This window comes from Dromiciops gliroides, chromosome 2 (assembly GCF_019393635.1).
Source record: "Dromiciops gliroides isolate mDroGli1 chromosome 2, mDroGli1.pri, whole genome shotgun sequence".
Classification (NCBI taxonomy): Eukaryota; Metazoa; Chordata; class Mammalia; order Microbiotheria; family Microbiotheriidae; genus Dromiciops; species Dromiciops gliroides.
This window is the reverse complement of record NC_057862.1, coordinates 345,573,825-345,597,334: the sequence shown is the minus strand read 5'-3', so window position 1 is coordinate 345,597,334 and position 23,510 is coordinate 345,573,825. Positions and strand designations below refer to the sequence as shown.

Below are 23,510 nucleotides of genomic sequence, written 5' to 3'. Positions count from 1 at the left end.
CAGGCACTGCACTAAGTGCTGAGGATACAAGGAAAGGTAAAAGACAGTTCCTGCTCTCAAGGAGTTCACAGTCTTATGGGAAAGCAGTATGCAAAACACCCCCACCAAAAAACCAGGACTGCAAACTAGCTATAACACGATAAATCATCAGCTGAGGGAAGACATTAACATAAATGGCCATGTTTACCAAATTGCAAATGATACAAAACTTGTAGTCATATAACACATTGAATGATGGTCAAGATTCAAAAATATCTTGCTAGAAACTGGGTTAAATAAGATGAAATTTAATTTTAATTTAATTGGGTAACTGTTGAATTTTGGTATAAAAAATTAACTTTATGAATACAGAATAGAGAAGAGAGATGGCTGTTCCCTCTGAGAAAGGTCTGGGGGTTTTAGTGGGGGAGATTCACCTACATGAAACATCATGTAGGTTACAACGTGTAGTATATCAAAAAGTATAAGATATTCTGTATTACACATTAAATGTGTTGAGTTAATGCAGAGAAAGAAAATGTTAGGGTTGGGTTTATAGAATAAAGAGGTGAGGTAGATATTGAAGAAAGTGATGGGCATGGAAAGGCAGGGAAAGGAGAAGTGGTTTGAAGATCTTTTGGATGGTTTTGGAAATTTTTCTGTTGTTAGAAGTGTACTGAAGCCAGCTTGAAGGAGGATTGTTAAATTTTCGATGCGAGCACTTACACTTCAGAAATTGCCAAATGCTGTATTGTATTGTTTTGTTGATTGTCTAGACTAAAAGCAATGAAGGAAATGTTAATAATGCAGATTAAACTTAAAAGTTTGTAGAACATTAAATTTTGCTAGTTGTTAAACCAGCATACCCCTGGGAATAAGCTTACTTGTTAAGATTATTTTTTTAAAGTGATAGAGCATTAATAAATCACAAAAGGAAGTTAACAATGGCTGTTATTCCTGTTGGTAATTTAAGGAGATTTTAATAAACCAAGAAGTTTGTGAAGGACTTTAAAAAAATATTTTATTATTTTCCAGTTACATATTACATATAAGGATAGTTTTCAACATTTGTTTACACTGGATTTTTAGTTCCAAATTTTTCTTTTCTCCCCCCTCTCCCTTCCCTCCCTCCTCTCCAAGACAGAAAGTAGTCTGATATAGGTTGTATATGTATGGTCACACCAAACATATTTCTACATTAGTCATCTTGTGAAAGAAGAATCAGAGCACAAAGGAAAAACCTCAAACAAGAAGGAAAGAAAAAACCAGTCCAAAAGTAGAAACAGTATGATTCAATCTGCATTCATAATTCACAGTTCTTTTTTCTGGATGTTGAGAATATTTTCTATCATGAGTTCTTTGAAACTGTTTTGGATTGTTGCACTGCTGAGAAGAACCAAGTCTATCCCCACTGTTCCTCACACAGTGTTGCTGTTATTGTGTACAATGTTCTCCTGGTTCTGCTCCTCTCAGTGAGCATCAGTTCATGTAAGTCCTTCCTGGTTTCTCTGAACTCCTGCTCATCGTTTCTTACAGCACAATAGTATTCCATTACATTCATATACCACAAATTGTTTAACCATTCCCCTGTTGATGGGTATTCCCTTGATTTCCACTTCTTTGTCACCGCAAAGAGAGCTGCTATAAATATTTTTGTACATGTGGGTTCTTTCCCCCTTTTTCTGGTCTCTTTGGGATACAGACCTAGCAGTGGTACCACTGGGTCAAAGGGTATGAACAGTCCCATAGCCCTTTGGGCATAGTTCCAAATTGCTTTCCAGAATGGTTGTATCACTTCACAGCTCCACCAACAATGCATGTGTTCCAATTTTTCCACATCTTCTCCAACATTTATTATTTTCTTTTTTTGTCATATTAGCCAATCTGATAGGTGTGAAGTGGTACCTCAAAGTTGTTTTAATTTGCATTTCTCTGATCAATAGTGATCTTCTTCATCAGAAAACTGTTCATATCTTTTTGACCATTTCTCAATTGGGGAATGACTTGGATTCTTATAAATTTGATTTAGTTCCTGATATATTTTAGAAATGAGACATTTATCAGTAACGCTGGCTGTAAAAATTGTTTCCGAGTGTTCTGCCTCCCTTCTAATTTTGGCTGCTTTGCTTCTGTTTGTAGAAAAGCTTTTTAATTGAATGTAAGTCTTCCATCTTGCTTTTCATAATATTCTCTATCTCTTGTTTGGATATTAATTGTTATCTTCTCCATAGATCTGAGAGGTAAACTATTCCTTCCTCTCCTAATTTATCTATGGTATCATCCTTTATGTCTAAATCTTGAACCCATTTTGACCTTATTTTTGTATAAGGTATAGTGAAGGACTTTTAAGAAACTTAAACTTAGCTGTAGAAAACACCTCTGAGTGGTCGTCTAAGACAGGAAGAAGGGAATGAGGGATGCTGAGATAAATTTGATGATCAAAATAAGAAGTTAACCAGCTGAATATATTTTGTCATACGTGTTATTTTTGAGGTAGTTGAATATATCCATTTAACTTTATCTCAGTGACTGGTTTATTTTCCAGAAATTATTGGGTTGTGATGCTATATAGAATCAACATTCAATTTGATGAGCAAAGTGCCTAGAAAATTTATTCAGTGCTAAATGCATAGGAGGGTTAAGGATAGAGACTGGACCTGTCATTTTCTTGGTAATAGGGCAGGGCTTCTTAAGCTTTTTCCAAATGTGATTGCTTTTCACCTGAGATATTTTTATGTGACCCCCCCCCAGGTATATAGGTATATAAAATAGGTGTATATATAACTTTTTACTGTTGCCAAAGTTTTCACGACCTCCACATTCCATTATGCAACCCCATATGGGGTTGCAACCCACAGTTTAAGAAGCTAGAGTATGGGGGACTCTTGGAAGAGGGGAATCCTACCAGTTGTGATGGTCACTTTCTCTACAATTTATAGTTTTATAGTTTCTGGGGCACTGAGAGGTTGAGTAACTTGTCTATAGTTAGTTTATGTCAAAGTTGAACTTAAATCCAGGTATCACTATACCATGTTGCCTCTCAAATGCATGAGAAATCCAAACAAATGCAGACTCTTTTGGAACAATGAATAAATCACTGCCTTTTTTTTTTTTTTTTGGTAAAACCAGGAAAATAAAATTTATATTAAATTTTAAGAGTCCCAAGTTTTCTCTTCAGATTATGTGAAGTATGTGAAATAAATTTTAAAATGGAAAATCACATCTCATAAAAATGTTCAAAGCTACCTGGCTTAAGAAAAGTAACCTTATAATCTGACAGGGTAGATTATAAGGTACATTTAGCTAGTTATCTATTGTAAGGCTTTTGAAGTTAGCCAAAATTTCACAAGGAATGCTTAAGGCCATATTTTAAAGATATTTATGATAATAAATATTAATAAAGGTGTTCTTATCAAGGGAAGTTTAAAATTAGAATTGCCAAAGAAGGGATTGTAATCGTGACCCAAAAAAAAGTAAATCCATTCAGGAAACATCATCTGCCCTGTATAGAACATCCTTACCAAGCATTATATTATTTTGAGTCTTTTTTGTTTAAATACATATTTGAAAGTATCTTTAGAAAGATGGTTATCCTTAAGCAGCATGTTGTATTATACACTGTCCTTGTGGTTTCTTTATTCACATACAGCTGGAGAAAGGAGAATAAATGATGAGACTCACATTTATATAATTTTTTTAACCTATCAGAACCCTCTTACATCTATTAGATTCTCTTTCTTGCAGTTTCTCTCCATAAATTTATATGAATTCTATTCATTGACCTTTTTTATTGATTTAGGTGGGGGGGGGTCTTATTTTTTAGCTTTATTGTTCTCCCACCTTGGTAGAGGTTATACAAGGTCATTTCTTTGGTATTACTGGAAATACCCACTTTAACCTTCTTGGCCTCAGGGAGCAGAAACTCTCAAAAGGTGCTCAGGTAGCTGAGTGTTTGACCAGAGATTCTGGCTCTGCTTACTTACCCTTCTACTTGTTAGGCCACCCTGCACCCCTACAGAAATATGCCTCATCAAAGAAAGTTTAGTGTTTCTGAACAGTTTCCTGCCTCTGTTTCTGACTCAGCTCAAGGTTATATTGCCAGCTGTTAATAGAGTAGAAAATTACCTGTCACTCTGCTTGGTAGCAGAACAAGTTGGTGGGTTGTAATCATCTGGAGTAACCTTACACCTTTTGATAATAGTTGACTTATCTGCATTATTCTGTAAATGTGAGGAAAAGAATTATTGGATCAAAGTAAACGTTATATTTACATTAAGCCATTAATTGGAATTGAAAAATCCCACCCAATTGTTAGTGTCCTGATTTCTGAAAATTACTTTGTATATATCTAGTATTTACTTATCTTTGCATCCCTTGTAGACCCTAGGAGAATGTACGCTCCTTGGGAGCAAGGCCATCTTCATTTTTGTCTGAGTCTCCACTGCCTCAGAGCACATAATGGGAGATGAATAAATTTCATGTTGAATTAAATGGACTTAGCCATATGAACAAGACTCATAACAATAACAAGAAAAATCAAAAGAATTTTTTTTTTTGGTAAGCTAGTTGGGGTTAAGTGACTTGCCCAGGGTCACACAGCTAGTACATGTTAAGTGTCTGAGGCTGGATTTGAACTCAGGTTCTCCTGAATCCAGGGCTGGTGCTTTATCCACTGCACCACCTAGCTGCCCCCAAATAATTTTTTAAGCAAAAAGATTTTTTAAAAATGAAGCCAAGTGGAATCCGAAAAAATGGTTGCTGGCTCTTATAGGTGCAAACAGGTTTCAGTGGCCCACTTTTCAGACCTCACTTCCAGAGGTGGTGGGATGAAAGATGAGTGTAATAGGATGATCACTTTCTTATTCCTGGAAGATAGGTCTCTCTTGATTCAACATATGTTTTGGCTACCATACCATATTGATGAATCCTGTGAAATGTTTGTATGTATTCAGATGTGCACTATTTGAAGTTATATAAAATTTATAGTAATTTGTTTTACCTCAGAAGTGAAGGTCTGAGTATACTGTCTATAGTGAGTTATTGGCACAATTGTAGTTGAAATTGGTCTTCTTACTACAAGCCTATTGCTTTTTCCTGCTTCTTCTATAATTACAACTCACAAAAATCTATTATTTGCCTATAGTTGCCTAAGGCATGTTTGTTACTTTGACATGTATATGCATGTATACCCACATAATAATCTTCCTCTGTAGTCTTCCTTACCATACCAGTTCCCTGGTGGGGCAGCTAGGTGGCACAGTGTATAGAGCACTACTTCTGAAGTCAGGAGGACCTGAGTTCAAAATCCAGCTTCAGACACTTGGATTACTAGCTGTGTGACCTTGCGCAAGTTGCTTAACCCAATTGTCCTGCTGTATTATTTTGCCACTGGACCCAGAGAGTGAGGCTGATGACTTTTGCACAGGCCTGACTCACTTAAGTCATGACATCACTTCTGGATGTCGTGGTCCTCTTTGAGAATGAAGGATAAACAACAACCAACCAGTTCCCTGGTTATCGTGGCTGTTTCTTACTTTTCTGTGCACATTTAATATCGAGCATGCCTGATGTGGGTTACTTTAGGAGAACAATTAGAGGGCTTGGAAGCAGTGATGTGAGTCAGAATAATACTAAGTGTTAATAAGGTGGGGGAAAGTGCTGGAGTAGGTATTGTGAGCACACATGTCATTCAGAATAGGAGGACTTTCTACTGTTCTGAGGTGAAGTGGGTGGAATTGGCTAGAGTAGGTGAAGTGAGTGTGGCCTAGTCACAAGGTGTCTAAAGATGCAGTGTTTATTGCCAAAAAAAAAAAAAAATCAGTTGTTACCATCTAAGGAAAGCTGCTGAGAGCATGGGGATTGCTTAGGTAGATAGATTATTGGAATTCCTTCTGTTCATTATTTTGTCTGGCCCAGATTTGATTTGGCCCAAGGCCAGCAAGGGAATGATCATTTCATTGTTACTTTAAAGCCATTTCAAGATTTATTCCTCTTACAATTAGCCTCCCTCTTGCAATTAAATATAGAACACTAAATTCACCATTCACTTTCTCTCCACCTACTCTGTCACTCATTTACCAACCTACTTCTTACCACCTAGCATCTCTTCCCTTTTTTTCTTACCATTTCTACCTCCTACCCAGTCTTTCTTCCATCCATCAAACTGTCTCCCTTCTCATCTATTAGTGTGAGTTAGTGGTATGGTTGTATGTATTACCATAGTCCTTGGGCAGCTCCTCGGTGTCCTGGGTACATGTCACCGCATGAAGGAGTTTCATTAGAGTGGTGAAGGCATGTGGATTAGGAGACGGTCAGAGGACATTTTCCTCTCCTTTGTTCAGATTCAGCTTCTGTGTGAGTTTTTCTAAAAGACAGCACAAGAAGCTGATCTAACCTCCTGTTCCCTTTTCCTTACCCAGGTCAGAGGACCTGGGTTCATATCTTCACTCTGTTTTACTCAGACCTTCTGGTCCTCATTTTCATCTGTAAAAACAAAGGGACTGGACTTTATGACTTGTCCTTTCCAGTTCTCAATCTGTAACTGCTCTTTGGGTTAAATATGGAATCAGGAAACTTGGACTGATAATTATTAGTCATGTAGCTTTGGGCAAGTAGTAATGACAGCTCACTTTGATATAATACTTGAAGGTTTATAGTGCTTTTCTCACAACTACTCTGTGAGAGTCTGTTTCACCACCTAGAATCTAAGCTTCCAAATTGTAGTCCCCTGCCAGATAAGCTAAAATGTTTTTATGAACATCATCCTTCTTCTCTATCATTCTATGACTGTTGCTTCTCCAAAGGATTCCTAATATAAAACATCAGGGAACTACTGTTACTGATGGGTACTTCATTCTGGCCTTCCCTGAGAAAGTCCCTTGAATATAGAGGAACTATTTGGAATTGGAGCCCTAGCAGACTGGCTCTATCAGTGGGATTGGACAGATGACTAGGATCCCCTTTTCTGTTCTAGTTCCAGAATTGACTAGGAAAATCTAGAAACCACAAACATGAGAAAAGCAGCGAGAAAATTTTTAACTAAGTAAAATTCTAAGTGTTTTGGTTCAGTGATTAGCAAGAAGGAAGTTGGTAAATTTTTGTTCTAATTCTGGACTTTTGCTTTCCTTTCAGTTGCTTTAGGTCGTAATCAGCCTCTGAAAAAAGAGAAACCAAAATGGAAAAGTGATTATCCCATGACAGATGGACAACTGCGCAGCAAGAGAGATGAATTTTGGGATACTGCACCAGCCTTTGAAGGCCGTAAAGAAATTTGGGATGCTCTGAAGGCTGCTGCACATGCATTTGAGAATAATGATCATGAACTGGCACAAGCAATCATTGATGGTGCAAATATAACATTACCACATGGTAGGTTCAGTATTCCAGGGGGTGGGTGAGTAGAAACGTGGTTTAGAGAAGTATATATCCAGCTCATTTCTTCAGCCTAAGGAGCAGAAAAAAACAGGAAGCATTTTCTGTTTCTTGTTATCATGAGATAACACTTTCAATGAAATAAGGAACCTCATTTCTCTTTTTGTCCTTTCATCTAAACATAGTATTTGTATTGTCTTTTCTTACTAATGATTCTTTGCTATTTAGTGCTCTCAGATAACACTCCTTACCCAGGAACCAGAAACAAATGTTATAGTTGCAACATCATTTACCCTCTCCTCTATCTTTCTTGAATTTTTGTCTCATTTTCTTTGTGGCCATTTCTCCTCCTACTGTCTCCTTGCCTTTTTTCCTTTAGAAAAGAGACTGGGGGGCAGCTAGGTGGCGCAGTGGATAAAGCACCGGCCCTGGATTCAGGAGTACCTGAGTTCAAATCCGGCCTCAGACACTTGACACTTACTAGCTGTGTGACCCTGGGCAAGTCACTTAACCCCCATTGCCCCGCAAAAGAAAAAAAAAAAAAAAAAAAAGAAAAGAGACTGGGTCTCCCTATCTCACTTAAGCTAGAAGTGCAGCAGCTACTCAAGGGCTGGAAACAAATTCTGATCAGCATGGGAACTTTGACTTTCTTTGTGTCTAACTTGGGTCAATTCACCACTCCTTTACCCCTTAGGGTAGCCTGGTGACCCTGTACTCCTGGGGTCTCACTATACTGGTGCCATTCTTAGTTTGGACAACCTACTTGTTATCATCTTCATTATATTTGTTGTTGTTGTTTTTCCCTCCAACTTCTCATATCATCTTAGTACATACTTCAAAAAGGACAGTATTTTTCCATTTATAATCATTTCCCTCCATTAACTTTGTTGTTTGCTATCCTAAACAGTAGAAATATTGGTTAGCCTCCATGGACAATATTTTAATTTTAATTTATAGATAAAGAATTTATGAAGTTTGCTAATACTTTACCTTGAGAATAACTTTTGTTTGTTTGTTTGACTAGGTTAGGACAGAGGGTTGGTATGGAAGCAGGACATTTCCAAGTCCTCTTAGCTTTTCTGGCATAAGATTATGGTCTTTAAATAAGGAATCTAGGTGGTATAATGGATAGAGCACTAGACCTTGAGTCAGGAAGACTCATCTTCCCGAGTTCAAATCTGACCTAAGATACTTATGATTGTGTGACTTTGAGCAAATCACTTAACTCAGTTTGCCTCAATTCCTCATCTATAAAATGAGCTGGAGAAGGAAGTGGTAAACCATTCCAGTATCTTTGCTAAGAAAACCCCAAATGGGGTCACGAAGAGTAGAACATGACTGAAAAAGAACTAAACAAATACATGCTCCTTCAAATAACACTTTTGTATGATATAAAGGAATGGAGCCGCCTTATCTTCCTTTCATGTACTTTTGTAACATTTATCTTTAAAGTAGAATTTCTGAGAGTTAAAATACCTGTCAAATTGGCAGCTGGTAGGCTGTGTCTGTGTGACATTTCCTCCATTTACTCAAAGAAAAAAGCCTTGCAAACTGATCCCTTAACAGCACTGAATTCCCAAATTTTTGTTCTCAGTGTAATTTTTTATGGATACTCTCTGATTCTCTAACCTCTTAGTTAAGGAATTGTTGATTTTAAATTCATGGAGGGCAGCAGCCAGAACAGCTTTGAGGTTTGAAGACCTTCATGTCACTTGAAAAGCAGTATATAGTATCTAGATTGTTATGACTTTGGAATTATAATTCCTGAAGTCTCACTGTATTTGTAAAGAACTGTATGTAGGACATCAGCTCTGAGAGGACTCTTCTTGATTTTGAGAGAGACTATTGAATAAGACTCAACTCCTATCTAGCCTTGAATCATATCTTTCTTTTATGTTGGAGAAGGGAGGAAATCTCACTGGCTTCTGTGCTTTCCATTTTAAAATTCTATAGCATGGGGTTTTAACTTGGATTTCATAGACCCTAAAGGATCTGAGAGTAGATTCCAAGGGGTAGGTGAATTTCCCTGGGAGAAAAAAATTAGGTCTTTATTTACATTAACATCTAACTGAAATTTAGCATTTCTTTCAATTATGAATTAAAAAACAGAAACAAACAACATTCCGAGAAGTCAGGGATCCACAGTCTTTTCCAGAGACTGCCAAAGATGTGTTGGCACGGAGGGGTACATAACTAAAAAAGATTATGAACCACTTGCTTTATAGTATCTTGGGTATTATAGTTATTCACATTATTTCCCTTAATTGAATTTGTTTCTTCAGACTTTTTGCTCAAGATCTTTCTTGGACATATTATTCAGTTGTAATGTATTCTTTCATACACTGTCTATGCCACCACCAATTCTTTCTTTCTTTCTGGGGCAGTGAGGGTTAAATGACTTGCCCAGGGTCACACAGCTAGTAAGTGTCAAGTGTCTGAGGCCAAATTTAAACTCAGGTCATCCTGAATCCAGAGCCGATGTTTTATCCACTGAGCCACCTAGCTGCCCCCCATCCCCAGTTCATTCTTAAGCAAAATAAACACCATCTTTAATCCAAACCTGCCCAATTGATGTCACAAATTTTTCATCTGTTTTTTGTATTATTTTCTTGGAATATTATTCTTCATATATTGTTTTATATCTAAAACTAAAATCAAAATCCTTTGGGCTTTGAATCTAACATAGTCTATAGGCATATTTTGTATGGACTCTGATGTAATTAATGTAATTAATTTGATTATTTCTTTGGTGTAGTAAATATAGGAGGCACCCCTTCTGCTTCTGTAGTTTTAGTTTTCCAGAAGGTTTGCGCATCCTTGTCCATATGCCTGAAGGAATTTGGGGATTGTTTTGATTCAGTAGTGTTGGTCAGCTAGCCTTTATTAAATACCTCCTACTTGCCAAGCAACGTGCTAAGCACTGGTACTGGTGGATCTTTCATACAGAATTCTGATAGACTATATTAAACAGCATTGTCAGTAAAGGGAACAGAGAGAGTACAGACAAAGTAAAAGAGATTGTGGGGGACAGCTAGGTGGCGCAGTGGATAGAGCACTGGCCCTGGAGTCAGGGGTACCTGAGTTCAAATCCGGCCTCAGACACTTAACACTTACTAGCTGTGTGACCCTGGGCAAGTCACTTAACCCCAATTGAGAGAGATTGTAGGAGAGACCCAGTGCTCACTTTTAACATTGCTTCCCTCTCTTGCTTTCATAAGATTGAACCAAATAACTTTCTTGTATCCCTTCCTTGTTGCTTTACTTCCCTACTTTTAAAAATTTTTTTATTTTAAGGTGGCATAGTAGATAGAGTGCCAGGCCTGGAATTATGAAGACCCGAGTTGAAATCTAGTCTCAGACACTTCCAAACTCTGGGTGACCCTGGGCAAATCATTTAACTTCCATTTCTTCATCTGTAAAATGGAGACAAATAATAGCACCTACTTCTTAGGGTTGTTGTAAGGATCACATACGATAATAATTTTAAGGCACTTAGCATAGCGCCTGGCACATAGTAAGCACTATATGTATGTTAGATATTATTATTCATTGAACAGTGTCTTCTTTCTCTATTTTCATTTTTACTGCAGATGAATGTTTGGCATGCCTAGAAAAAATGATTATACTCTATACTTTCTAGATCTTCTTGTCATGACACCAGATTTTTTCCCTATTCCTTTTATGGAACTGCTTAAGAAGCCCAAGTAACCCCTTTTTCTTTTTCTTTTTTCCCCCCATTGAGTATTACCATAATGCCACTGAGCAGAAATCCTGGCAACATCCTCACAACAGATATTACTTAAGCCTTTTTGCCAAGTTAGAAATTGAATCACAGAGAAGGCAAGTGACTTACACAAACTATTATCATAACCAGAACTAAGATTTGATTTTGTTTCATCCACTTTCTAAAATTACAAACCATCTTAAAAGCTCTTATTGGCACAGTGGATAGAGCACTGGCCCTGGATTCAGGAGGACCTGAGTTCAAATGTGACCTCAGGCACTTGATACTTACTAGCTGTGTGACCCTGAGCAAGTCACTTAACCCTCATTGCCCTGCCTACCCCTGCAGCCCCCCCAAAAAACAAAGCTCTTACTGGGCAATAACCTTATATATTTAACTTGTATAATAAAAGCAGGTTTGGGTTCTAATGATAATCAAATAAATTTCATAGAATCATAAGATTGAAAGAAGAGTTGAGAGTTCACCTTGTCTTCCTTCTTGTTTTTAGTTAGGGTTCAAGCCATCCTAGAAAGATGGTTACTATGATTTTTTAAATTAAAATAGCAACCAAGAATGAGACTCTCCAGCTTCCATTGATAATATAGCCCAGTTTATAATCAGGATCTTCTTTCTAAAGTCTATGCAAAATCCCTTAGACTCAACAGTTAATCACTCCTTTCAATTAACTGTTGAGTCTAAGGGATTTTGTGATTAACTGTTTTCTCTTTTCCAGAAATGATCTTTGGAAGTCTCTTTTCTTCTTGAGGCTAAATTATACCTAGCTCTTTTAATCTAACCTTTTAGAACCCATTTTCCAAAATTTTTGATTATTCTTTCTTTTTTTTTTTTAATGTTTTTGTTGTTGTTGTTTTAGTGAGGCAATTGGGGTTAAGTGACTTGCCCAGGGTCACACAGCTAGTAAGTGTTAAGTGTTTGAGGCCGGATTTGAACTTGGGTACTCCTGACTTCAGGACTGGTACTCTATCCACTGTGCCACCTAGCTGCCCCTTTGATTATTCTTATAGATAGGGAGGTATGTTGGAGGAAAGAGAGAGGGGAGAGCATTGGGAAATTTTTTGCCTTACTCTTTTGTCCTTTCTCTCCAAAATATCAAAGATTTCTCAGTGTCTTCACATTTACTGATTTACTAAGTATGGCAGTTTTATGAGCATAATACAAGTTTATGTTCCTAAACTAACCAAGACACTTTAAAGAATAAAAAACTAATTTTGTTGGCATACTCAGGGGAAAAGCGCTTAAAAAAAAAAAAAGAAGCTTCACACTGCAGCCCAAATACCCTCCTGACCAAGGCACTTGCTATCATATTGAAATACAGTTGGAAGACCTATGGTTAAAACCAGCAATGCCACGATCCCCCTCACTGTCCCCCCCCCCCCAAAAAAAACCAAACAAACAAAGCATAACTGATTTAATCATTCAGTCAACAGGGATTGTTGTTGTTGAGTCATTTCAGTCATGTCTAACTCTTCGTAACTCCATTTGGGGTTTTCTTGGCAAAGATACTGGAGTGGTTTGCTATTTCTTTCTTTAGTTCATTTTACAGATGAGAAAACTGAGGCAATGAGGGTTAAGTGACTTGCTCAGCGTCACAACAGCTAGTAAGTGTCTGAGACCAGATTTGAACTCAGGAAGAAGAGTTATCTTGACTTTAACCCGGGCACTTTATGCTCTGGTCAACCCAGCTGCCCTATACAACGCTCCTATTATGTGTCAGGTACTTTCCTAGTTATTGAGGATATACAGAATAAAGCAATCCCTCTTCTCAACAAGTATATGTGTAAATATAAATAATATACATAATATGTATAACTTGTGTATAGAAATGCATGTATATTACATAGATAATTACATATTTATAGGCATATACACATATTGCGTAAATATAGTGGGGGTAAATATACATCCACAAAGTAGTTAAATACAGTTTAGTTAGGAAAGGGAGGGCACTAGTAGTTGGGAGCATCAAGAAAGTCTTCTTGCAGAAGAAGGTGTTTGAGTTACATGTTTTTTAAAAAGTGACATTATATGGAGGCAGTTAGGTAGTGCAGTGGATAAAGCACTGGCCCTGGATTCAGGAGGATCTGAGTTCAAATTCGGCCTCAGACACTTGACACTTACTAGCTGTGTGACCCTGGGCAAGTCACTTAACCCCATTTGTCTCCAAAAAAGTGACATTATAAAGCAGAAGTAAGGATGGAGGAAGTACATTTCAGGCTTGTTGTATAACTGGTACAAAGACAAGAAGACAGGCGGCATTGTCACATATGATAAATACGTGGAGGGACTAATGTCCAGCAAGGCTGGAAAGTTTGGAGCTAAATGTTGTGTAAGGCTTTAAAAGCTAAACAGAGGAGTTTATATTAGCTACTGGAGTTGGTTGAGTAAGGGAGTCATTATTGTTGCCATTGTTAACTCTTGAACTTTGCCAAATAATTTCTGAGTAGTTGCAGCAGAGCAGTTGAGGTACTTGATTAGTCATTTATTACTTTGGTCCTCCCATATAAAGACATGTTCTTAAAATTTCAATTTCTGGTCATAATCAGCCAGTTGTACTCACCTCAAACATGTGATCAAAGCCTTTATCCTTGTCATAGTCTGGCCAGTTATTTACCAGAAAGTGCATAGAGTACTCTACTTTGGAATTAAAGAGCTTCAAAACAAAAACTAGAGGAGATGGGGCAGCTAGGTGGCGCAGTGGATAGAGCACCGGCCCTGGAGTCAGGAGTACCTGAGTTCAAATCTGGCCTCGGACACTTAACACTTACTGGCTGTGTGACCCTGGGCAAGTCACTTAACCCCAATTGCCTCACTTAAAAAAAAAAGTTAAAAAAAAAAAACTAGAGGAGAACCTAAAGAACACAGAAAACCTACAATATAATTGTGAGATGAGACATATTACCCTTGAAGTAGTAGTAGGAGGAGGAGTATACTAGTAGCCAGCATCTAGATAGCATTTAAAGGCTTGCAAAATGCTTTACAAATATCATCTCACAGCCATCCTGGGAGTAGGTGCTATCATCATTCCCATTTACAGATAAGGAAACTGAGGAAACAGATTAAGATACTTGCTCAAGGTCAGACAACTAGTAATGTCAATTCTGGACTTTAATCTTCATGACTCTAGCACACTATCCACTGTACCACTGAGATGGATTGCTCAAATATCTGCTCTCTAAATAATAAAGACTGACCTATTAAAGAACTGTGGAATATGGATGCAGATTGAACCATACTATTTCCTTTGTTTTGGGTGCTGTTGTTTTTCTTTTGAGGTTTTTCCTTTTTGTTCTGATTCTTCTTTCACAGCAAGACTAATGCAGAAATATGTTTAATGTTATTGTACATATATAACCTATATCAGATTACTTGCTGTCTTGGGAGTGGGGAGAGAGGGGAAGGAGGGAGAAAAATTTGAAACTAGAAATCTTATAAAAACAAATGTTGAAAAACTATCTCTACATGTAACTGGAAAATAATAAAATACTTTTATAATTAAAAAAAAGACTGCCCTATTATTTAACTATTCTTTGACTACATACAAAGTCTGTAGAGAATCTCATGAAGCAATGAATTTAAAATGGGTAAACTTTGATTCTTTGTGGATTGTAAAGGCATTAAGATGCTGATGAAGTCAGCCTTTATTAATGTTGTGTTGTGCTTACAAAATTGAGTTAAGGGGCAGCTAGGTGGCTTAGTGGATAAAGCACTGGCCCTGGATTCAGAAAGACTTGAGTTAAAATCCGGCCTCAGACACTTGACACTTACTAGCTGTGTTACCCTGGGCAAGTCACTTAACCCTCATTGCTCCACCCCCCAAAAAAAGACCCCACAAAACAAACCAAAAGAAAAGAAAATTGAATTAAAAGGTAGGATTTCACTGTTTGAAATGGAGGCAAGAAGGCCTTTGGGTAACTAACTATAAGTGGAGAGATTTGAATAGACATCCTGCTGCAAATCATTTCCCTGGATGATGTTTCTTTTAAAAATAAATATTCAAGGGGTGGCTAGGTGGCGCAGTGGATAAAGCACCGGCCCTGGATTCAAGAGTACCTGAGTTCAAATCCGGCCTCGGACACTTGACACTTACTAGCTGTGTGACCCTGGGCAAGTCACTTAACCCCCATTGCCCTGCAAAAATAAATAAATAAATGAATGAATGAATGAATGAATGAATGAATGAATGAATAAATAAATAAATAAATAAATGTTCAGGGGGCGGCTAGGTGGCGCAGTGGATAAAGCACTGGCCTTGGATTCAGGAGTACCTGAGTTCAAATCCAGCCTCAGACACTTGACTTACTAGCTGTGTGACCCTGGGCAAGTCACTTAACCCCATTGCCCAGAAGAAAAAAAAAAGAAAAAATAAATAAATATTCAAAAGTAGTAGTCAAACCAATTGTCTCTTCAAGCACTCCTTCCCATGATCAACATTTTCTGATAATTATATTAAATGAACTTGGCATATTTTATGTTAACTATATAACTGTAGTTTAAAGCTATTTGTAGATTGATGGTGAAAGCATTAGTGATTAGGAAGATTGAGGGACAGTGAAGAAGCTACATCAAAAGACGCATCATGGAAAAATGGAAAGTCAGTAAATAAACATTTGTTAAACACCTACTATGTGCTAGGCATTGTGCACAGAAAAAGACAAAACCAGTTTCTGTTCTGAAGGAGCTCACAATCTAATATTGGAGACAACAAGCAAACAGATATGTACAAACGAGCTATATACAGTATAAATTGGAAATAATTAACAGAATGGAGGCACTGGAATTATGAGGGGTTGAGAAAGGCTTTCTATTGAAGATGGAATTTTAGGGGCAGCTAGGTGGCACAGTGGATAGAGCACCGGCCCTGGAGTCAGGAGGACCTGAGTTCAAATCTGGCCTTAGACACTTCACACTTACTAGCTGTGTGACCCTTGGCAAGTCACTTAACTCTAATTGCCTCACCAAAAAAAAAAAAAAGAAAGAAAAGTAATGAAGGTGGAATTTTAGTTGGGACTTAGGAAGCCAGGGAGGTCAGCAAGTAGAACAGAAGAGGGAGAGCATTCCAGGGTGGGGAACAGCCCGAGAAAAATGCCAAGAGCCAAGAGCTGGAGTGTCTTGTTCATGGAACAGCCTGGAAGCCGGTGTCACTAGACTGAATGGCAAGCATAAGTATAAGAACACTAGAAAGCTAGGATGGGGCTAGGTTATATAGGACTTTGAATGCCAAACAGAGCATTTTGGGTCTGATCCTGGGGCAATAAGGAGCTCCTGGAGCATATTGAGTAGGTGACCTGGTAGGACCCGTGCTTTAGGAAAATCACTTTAGAGTCTGAATGGAGGGTAGATTGAAGTGGGGAGAGCCTTGAAGCAGGCATGCCCACCATCAGACTATTGCAGTAATCCAGGTTCGAGGTGATGAGGGCCTGCACTAGAGTGATGACAATGTCAGAAGAGAGAAGGGCGATATTTGAGAGATGTTGTAAAAGTGAAATCAATGGTCCTTGGCCACGATTTGGACGTGGGGGTGGGGGAGAAGACATAGTGAGGAATCTAAGATGACTCCTAGGGATAGAACTGGGAGGATAGTGTTAATGACAGGGAGAGATGAAAATAGTAATAAATTTGCAGTATGAGGACATGACTTTGACTCCTAGTTCTTTGTTTACTTTCTAGTGACTATAGGTATGTCATTTTAATTTTCTGGCTCTGTTTCCACATCTATAAAATGAGACAATTATGCTAGATCTATGGTGTCAGATTTCCACCAGGGTCTCCTTGTAGGCCTGAACAGGATTAAAATGTAATTGGGAAATGTTTAACAAAATTAATGAAAATACAGTGAAAAATACCTAATGTTAATTTGTGGTTTTCTAAGTCTGTGTAGCCCGCAAAAATTTGAGGTTTTTTTTTTCTTCTTAGTTTGACAGCACTGACTTCTAAGGTCCTTCAAACTCTAAATTTGTAATCCTTTGATACCTTTCAGTTAGAGGTATTGAGTGGGGAGATCAGCATAGGTTTTAGAAGTAGCAAGTTGAGACACAATAGACTTTTCTGATCTCTTCTGTTAATAACTCTGCCAGACAAGGAGCAGATACATCCTTTGGTTTGTGAAAGACAAAACACTGAGTTTTAGGAATTATAAGTCTGGTCCAGTGTTATGCATTTTTATGATCTGCCTTATTTATACTTTTTCTTATCCTGTTATCAGTCACATCCAACCCATTTCTTCCATGGTGCTCTGGGGGTTTTGATCTTTGTAGGTAGGAAGGATCCATGAATCCTACATTGTAGATCCTATAGATTTCTTTAGAAATCACAGTAACAAGAATATCTTGTTCATCAGCCTTGGGTAGAGAGATTAATATGTAGGGTGGCATGAGGTATTTTTTTTAATGTTTCTTATTGATAATCTACCCCAGGTGGTAGTTTTAACCTATAGTTATATAGTTGACATATAATGTACCAGGTTCATGTAATAAAATTGTCAGAAAATGTTGATCACCGGAAAGAGCGCTTGAAGAGACACATGGTTTGACTATAACTTTTGAATATTTGAAAAGAAATTTCAGGGAAATAACTCACAGCAGGATGAATCGATTTTAGATGGAACCTAATGGACTATTTTTATTATTTGGCAACTATTTTAATTTTGTTTATAACTTTATAGTGAAATATTTTGAAGTCATTAAGAATAATCATGTAAAACCATTGCTTCAGAAAAAGAACTGTTGGGGCCACATGTCTAAGTGAAAGATAAATTAAAACAATTTTTAAAAATTGTATTTGAAATGAGAACATAAAAAGACATCCAGTTATGAGCAATGGGACTCTTGAGGATCTCCCCAGCCTATGGAGACAATGGCAAAGGAGCAATCTGAAATGCCAAATTTAGAGACTTTCTGCTTCTATTAAGACTTTAAGTCAGGGATAGATGTGTAAGAAGAGAGAGGCAAGAACCCTGAATGTGACACTGATAGGTTGCTCTCTAGCTTATAACTTTGGTTACTAGAGTTGGGCTGAATTGCCGCAGATTGCCCCCTGATGATAGGTAGGTCATCACTATATCCTTTTTCTAAATTGCAAAGGTTGATGTGATACTACTAATGTGATGCTAGCCAAGAGAAGATAGTTTAAAAAGATAGCTCAGCTCTTTATGTTGTGGCAAGGAATTGGAAGTTGAGGGGATGCCCATCAGTTGGGGAATGGCTGAACAAGTTGTGGTATATGAATGTAATGGAATACTATTGTGCTGTAAAAAACGATGAACAGGAGAAGTTCAGAGAAACCTGGAGGGTCTTGCGTGGACTGATGATGAGTGAGATGAGCAGAACCAGAAGAACATGGTACACAGTATCATCGACATTGTGTGTTGACCTACTGTGATGGACTATATTCTTCTCACCAATGCAATGGTACAGAAGAGTTCCAGGGAACTCATGATGGAGGAGGATCTCTAAATTCAGGGGGGGAAAAAAAAAGAACTATGGGTATAGATGCTGAATGAACCATACTATTTCTTTTGTTTTTGGTGCTGTTGTATTTCTGTTTTGAGGTTTTTCCTCATTGCTCTGATTTTTCTCTTATAACATGACTAATGCAGAAATATGTTTAATGTTAATATATTATATATATATACATATATATACATATATATATATACATATATATAAAGTATACATGCCTATATCAGATTACCTGCTGTCTAGGGGAGGGGCGAGGAAGGGAGAAAAATCTGAAATTGGAAAGCTTGTATAAACAAAAGTTGAGAACTATCTTTACATATAACGGAAAAAAAATAAATAAAATACTTTATTTAAAAAAAAAAGATAGCTCAGAAAATAGTCTCCTCCCTCTCTTGATAGGAGAGAAACATAATTCTTTTGGAGGAGGGGGCAGGGCATTGAGGGTTAAGTGACTTGCCCAGGGTCACACAGCTAGTAAGTGTTAAGTGTCTGAGGCCGGATTTTAACTCAGATCCTCCTGAATCCAGGGCTGGTGGTTTATCCACTGTGCCACCTACCTGCCCCAGAAACATAATTCTTTAAGAATAGCAGTGATGGGGCAGCTAGGTGGCGCAGTGGATAGAGCACCAGCCCTGGATTCAGGAGGACCTGAGTTTAAATCCAGGCTCAGACACTTGACACTAGCTGTGTGACCCTGGGCAAGTCACTTAAACCTCATTGCCCCACGAAAAGAAAAGAAAAGAAAAATCTTACAATCCTGTTTTCATTATGTTGGACAACTTAAAGTAGTTTGCTCATGTCAGATCTTACCCTCTTAGCTCTCCACAATCTTGTTTCATTTCTTGTTACTCCACAGCATGAATTTTTCATTCCATCCTACTAAAACTGCTTGGTGTCAATTGTATATGAATTTCTTACCAGTCTTCATGTGTCATTCCCCATACTTAGAATGTTTTCCCCCGATTTTTGTCACTATATTCCCTTTTTCCAAAAGACTCCCTATGCTCTGAGAGTTTCACCTACTCTTAATTTCCTTGTCTTCTGACCTCCTAGCTCCCCTTATAGTTTGTACTAGATTTGTTGCCACTTATTTATGTATCACTTTCTGAAAGTGTTCTTAAGATTTAATGGACATATGTTCTGTGAGCTCACCCAGTTTGTAAGCTTTTAGAAAGCAGGAGCAATGTCTTATAACTATTGAATCAATCCTTCTGTGATGCCTTCTACAATGTTCTGCACACAGTGGGTACTTCATACTTACTGAATGCTATTGTGTAATGTTATAATTGCTTTGTTGGATATGAATAGGTGATCATTCTTTGTGTCCCTTGAATTCTGTTGGGGAATTTGAAAGAGAAGCCACTTTACTATTATGGTACTGAAGAGATGTGGAGGATCAGATGGTAGAGGTTTAGGAAGTGATAGACTGTAATTACATATTGTGGCCATAAAGGATCCTAAAGGACAATATTCAACAATTTGACTTGAAAAAACTATAAGAATTGGTTTATCTTATACAGACTAGAATGTGCTTTACAGTTATAAATATTTAATTTGAGGGAGAAGGTAAACTACAGTCTTTTTTTTTTTTTTTTTTGCAGGGCAGTGGGGGTTAAGTGACTTCCCTAGGGTCACACAGCTAGCAAGTGTGAAATGTCTGAGGTCAGATTTGAACTCAGGTACTCCTGAATCCAGGGCCGGTGCTTTATCCACTGCGCCACCTAGCTGCCCCTAAACTACAGTCTTAAGATGATATCTATGCAGTTTTGTTTACCTATTGATTCTGTAACTTTCCCTATAGTTACTTTAGATTTTAATCTGAAACTGAAATATTTGAAACCCAGATGATGATATTACAGTCAAATGATAAAAAATAGAACTGTACCTAAAGTAACAAATAATAGTTTATTACTAAATTCCTAGCAGTCATAATATAAATATCCAAATATAAGGACTCATGAGTGACAAAAATGCTCTAGTTGCTGACTTCCAAACTCAAGCTCTGCCTATCCTGAAAAGTTACTTGATAGCCTCTCTATGTCTGAACGTTCCCATTCAGACTTTCTTGCCACACTTAACACTTAAAAACCCAACACTTGATTTATAGGGCTACAAAGAAGAAGAGGCTCAACATAACCTATCATGGGTGAAGAAGTATTTTGGACTTGGAATCTGTACTTACTTGGTGGCAGAGACTGTTTCACTTTTGTATTTGTGTCCCCAGCAATTATCTTGGGGGATAAATAATATAAATAAAAATTGATTGATTGAATAAAATATATTTAATGAATAAGTAAGTGAATACCCTAAAGCCAGCTTAGGATACATAGTGATTAGTACAGCCTATACCTTTTCTTCTCAGAGAGGACTTTTTTTCCTTAGGAAACACTGATTTGATAATGAGTTGGGGATATCACTCATATATTTGCATATGTACATTGTCTGAAGAAAATATACAAAAGTGAATCCCCATGCAGATTTTGCTAGCCAAAACTAAAAATATAGACAGAGGTCACTGTGTAATACTGGTAATATTAATTATTACAACCAAACATAGAAAATCAAATAAATGATTTAACTTTTCGTTCAGTGACTGGAGAAATGATGATCTATGATAGCTAACATTTATATAACAATTTAAGATTTGCAAAACACTTTTAAAATATTGCCTCATTATGGGGCAGCTAGGTGGCGCATTGGATAAAGCACTGGCCCTGTATTCAGGAGGACCTGAGTTCAAATTCGGCCTCAGACATTTGACACTTACTAGCCGTGTGACCTTGGCAGTCCTGGGAGGTAGGTGCTGCTATTAATTAGCCCCATTTTACAGAAGAGGCAACTGAGATTAAGTGACTTGCCCAGGGTCATACACTGATATCTATGTACTCTTTCTTCCTGTTTCCCCCTTCCCTTGTAACAAGGAGCAAAATAGCTGGCTAGAGTTACAGGTCTACTGTGTGACCATAAAACTAAGAAACCATTGAATCTTACTGGTATCGTCTGTAAAATGAAGAGCCTGCCTATTCCTTCTACTTTTTAATCTATGATCCAGCTTGTAAATAGTATTATGTACAAATTGCCTGGTGTAAATTCATAGGAACAAAGAATAAATGCAACCTATGGATTCCTGTTGTATAGGGATTAGTGTCTAATGTTATTTTTTTTGAAGTAGACTCATTTCCATGGTGTCATAGCACAATGCTTGGATTAATAGGTCAGAAATATTGCAGCTTGAATAATGCTTCCAAACACATAGGACAAGTGAATGGAGTGACTAGAGTGTAAAGCTTATCACATGATCTTTTTGCTGCTACCCTGACCTATCCAATGAACCTTCTGGAAAGGTCAGCTAAATTAGATTTAACTCTCAAAATATTGGTTAGTGTTTTTAGAGCTTGTTTAGACTCCCATTCTAATTCCATTTCAGATGTTCTATATCTTAATTGGCTGAGTAGGTATTACATAGTATATATAAAAGGCTAGTTTTTGTGTCAGAAAGGATCTGGGTTCTATTACTGCCTTTTAACACCTACTACTTGTGTAACAATGGACAGGCTTAGGAATGTAATGGTAAATGTTTTAATAACTGACTCTTTTTGGGAATAGAATGTACTTGTGGCACACTTTTAAGTTAATCTTTTTTTTTTTTTACATATAAGGTATTTTATTTTTTCCGTTACATGTAAAGATAGTTCTCAACTTTTGTTTATACAAGCTTTACAATTTCAGATTTTTCTCCCTCCCTCCCCCCTCCCCTAGACAGCAGGTAATCTGATATAGGTTATATCTATATATCTATATACATGTACATATATATAGATAGGTATATATATCTATACACACATATATACACATAATATAAGTTAATCATTATTAATATTTTCTATCACTTTTTAAAATCTAGACAATCAGCAAAACAAATTGTGTCAGGCCATGATTTGGGAAATGTACTGATTTTTGTATATGAGTGCCGATACTGAAAATCTAACAGTCCCCACAAATCAATGTGAGCTGACTCCAACTTGTTCAGTTGTATCCAGCTCTTTACGACCCCTTTTGGGGTTTTCTTGGCAAAGCTATTGGAGTAGTTTGCCATTTTCATCTCCAGCTCATTTTAAAGATTCAGAAACTGAGACAAACAGGGTTGTGATTTGCCCAGGTTTACACAACTATTAACTGTCTGAAGCTGAATTTGAACTTAGATCTTCCTGACTCCAGCCTCTACCCACTGTGTCACCTAGCTGCCTGGTTATCTCTGAAAAAATCAGACAACCTCTAAGTACCCTGAATCAGTTCTTTAAGACTAAAAGTTAAGTCACTGATTTGCACTGGCTGATTTACATTGATAAAAGCTACTTCCTTTCTAACATAGAGAAAAGAGCCTCTGTGTACCCCATCTAATTCCAAGTAATTCAAACTCTTAATAAGGACTACATGTGGATCCTATTCTTTCTCTGGAGATGGATAGCATTTTCACCATAAATCCTTTGGAATTGTCTTTGATATTTGTATTGCTGATAATAGTTAAGTCATTCAGAGTTGATCATTGTACAGTATTGCTGCTACTATGTTTTCCTGGTTCTGCATAGTTTATTTTGCATCAGTTCATATAAGTATTTCCATGTTTTTCTGAAATCATCTTGCTCATCTTTTCTCATCTATTCAACACAACACAAAAATTGTAGAAACATGTTTATAGCTTATCTGCTTATTGGCTTCCCATTTCCCCCTAAAAGTCTCTGATCTACACAGTGGAAATGTGACTAAATATTTTTTTTTTAATTTTTTTTTTCCTGCGGGGCAGTGGGGGTTAAGTGACTTGCCCAGGGTCACACAGCCAGTAAGTTTCAAGTGTCTAAGGCCGGATTTGAACTCAGGAACTCCTGAATCCAGGGCCGTTGCTTTATCCACTGCGCCACCTAGCCGCCCCATGCCTAAATATTTATACTTAACGACTG

General features: G+C 37.4%; 1 protein-coding gene across 1 annotated transcript in view; it reads left to right on the top strand.

Annotated features, from left to right (window-relative positions):
- UBTD2 (ubiquitin domain containing 2) overlaps positions 1 to 23,510 on the top strand; it is a 66,595-nt gene that overhangs the window by 33,012 nt on the left and 10,073 nt on the right. The window contains exon 2 of the mRNA XM_043990379.1: positions 7,111 to 7,347. Within this exon, the coding sequence (XP_043846314.1) occupies positions 7,111 to 7,347 (237 nt within the window). The remainder of the gene's footprint in view (positions 1 to 7,110; positions 7,348 to 23,510) is intronic.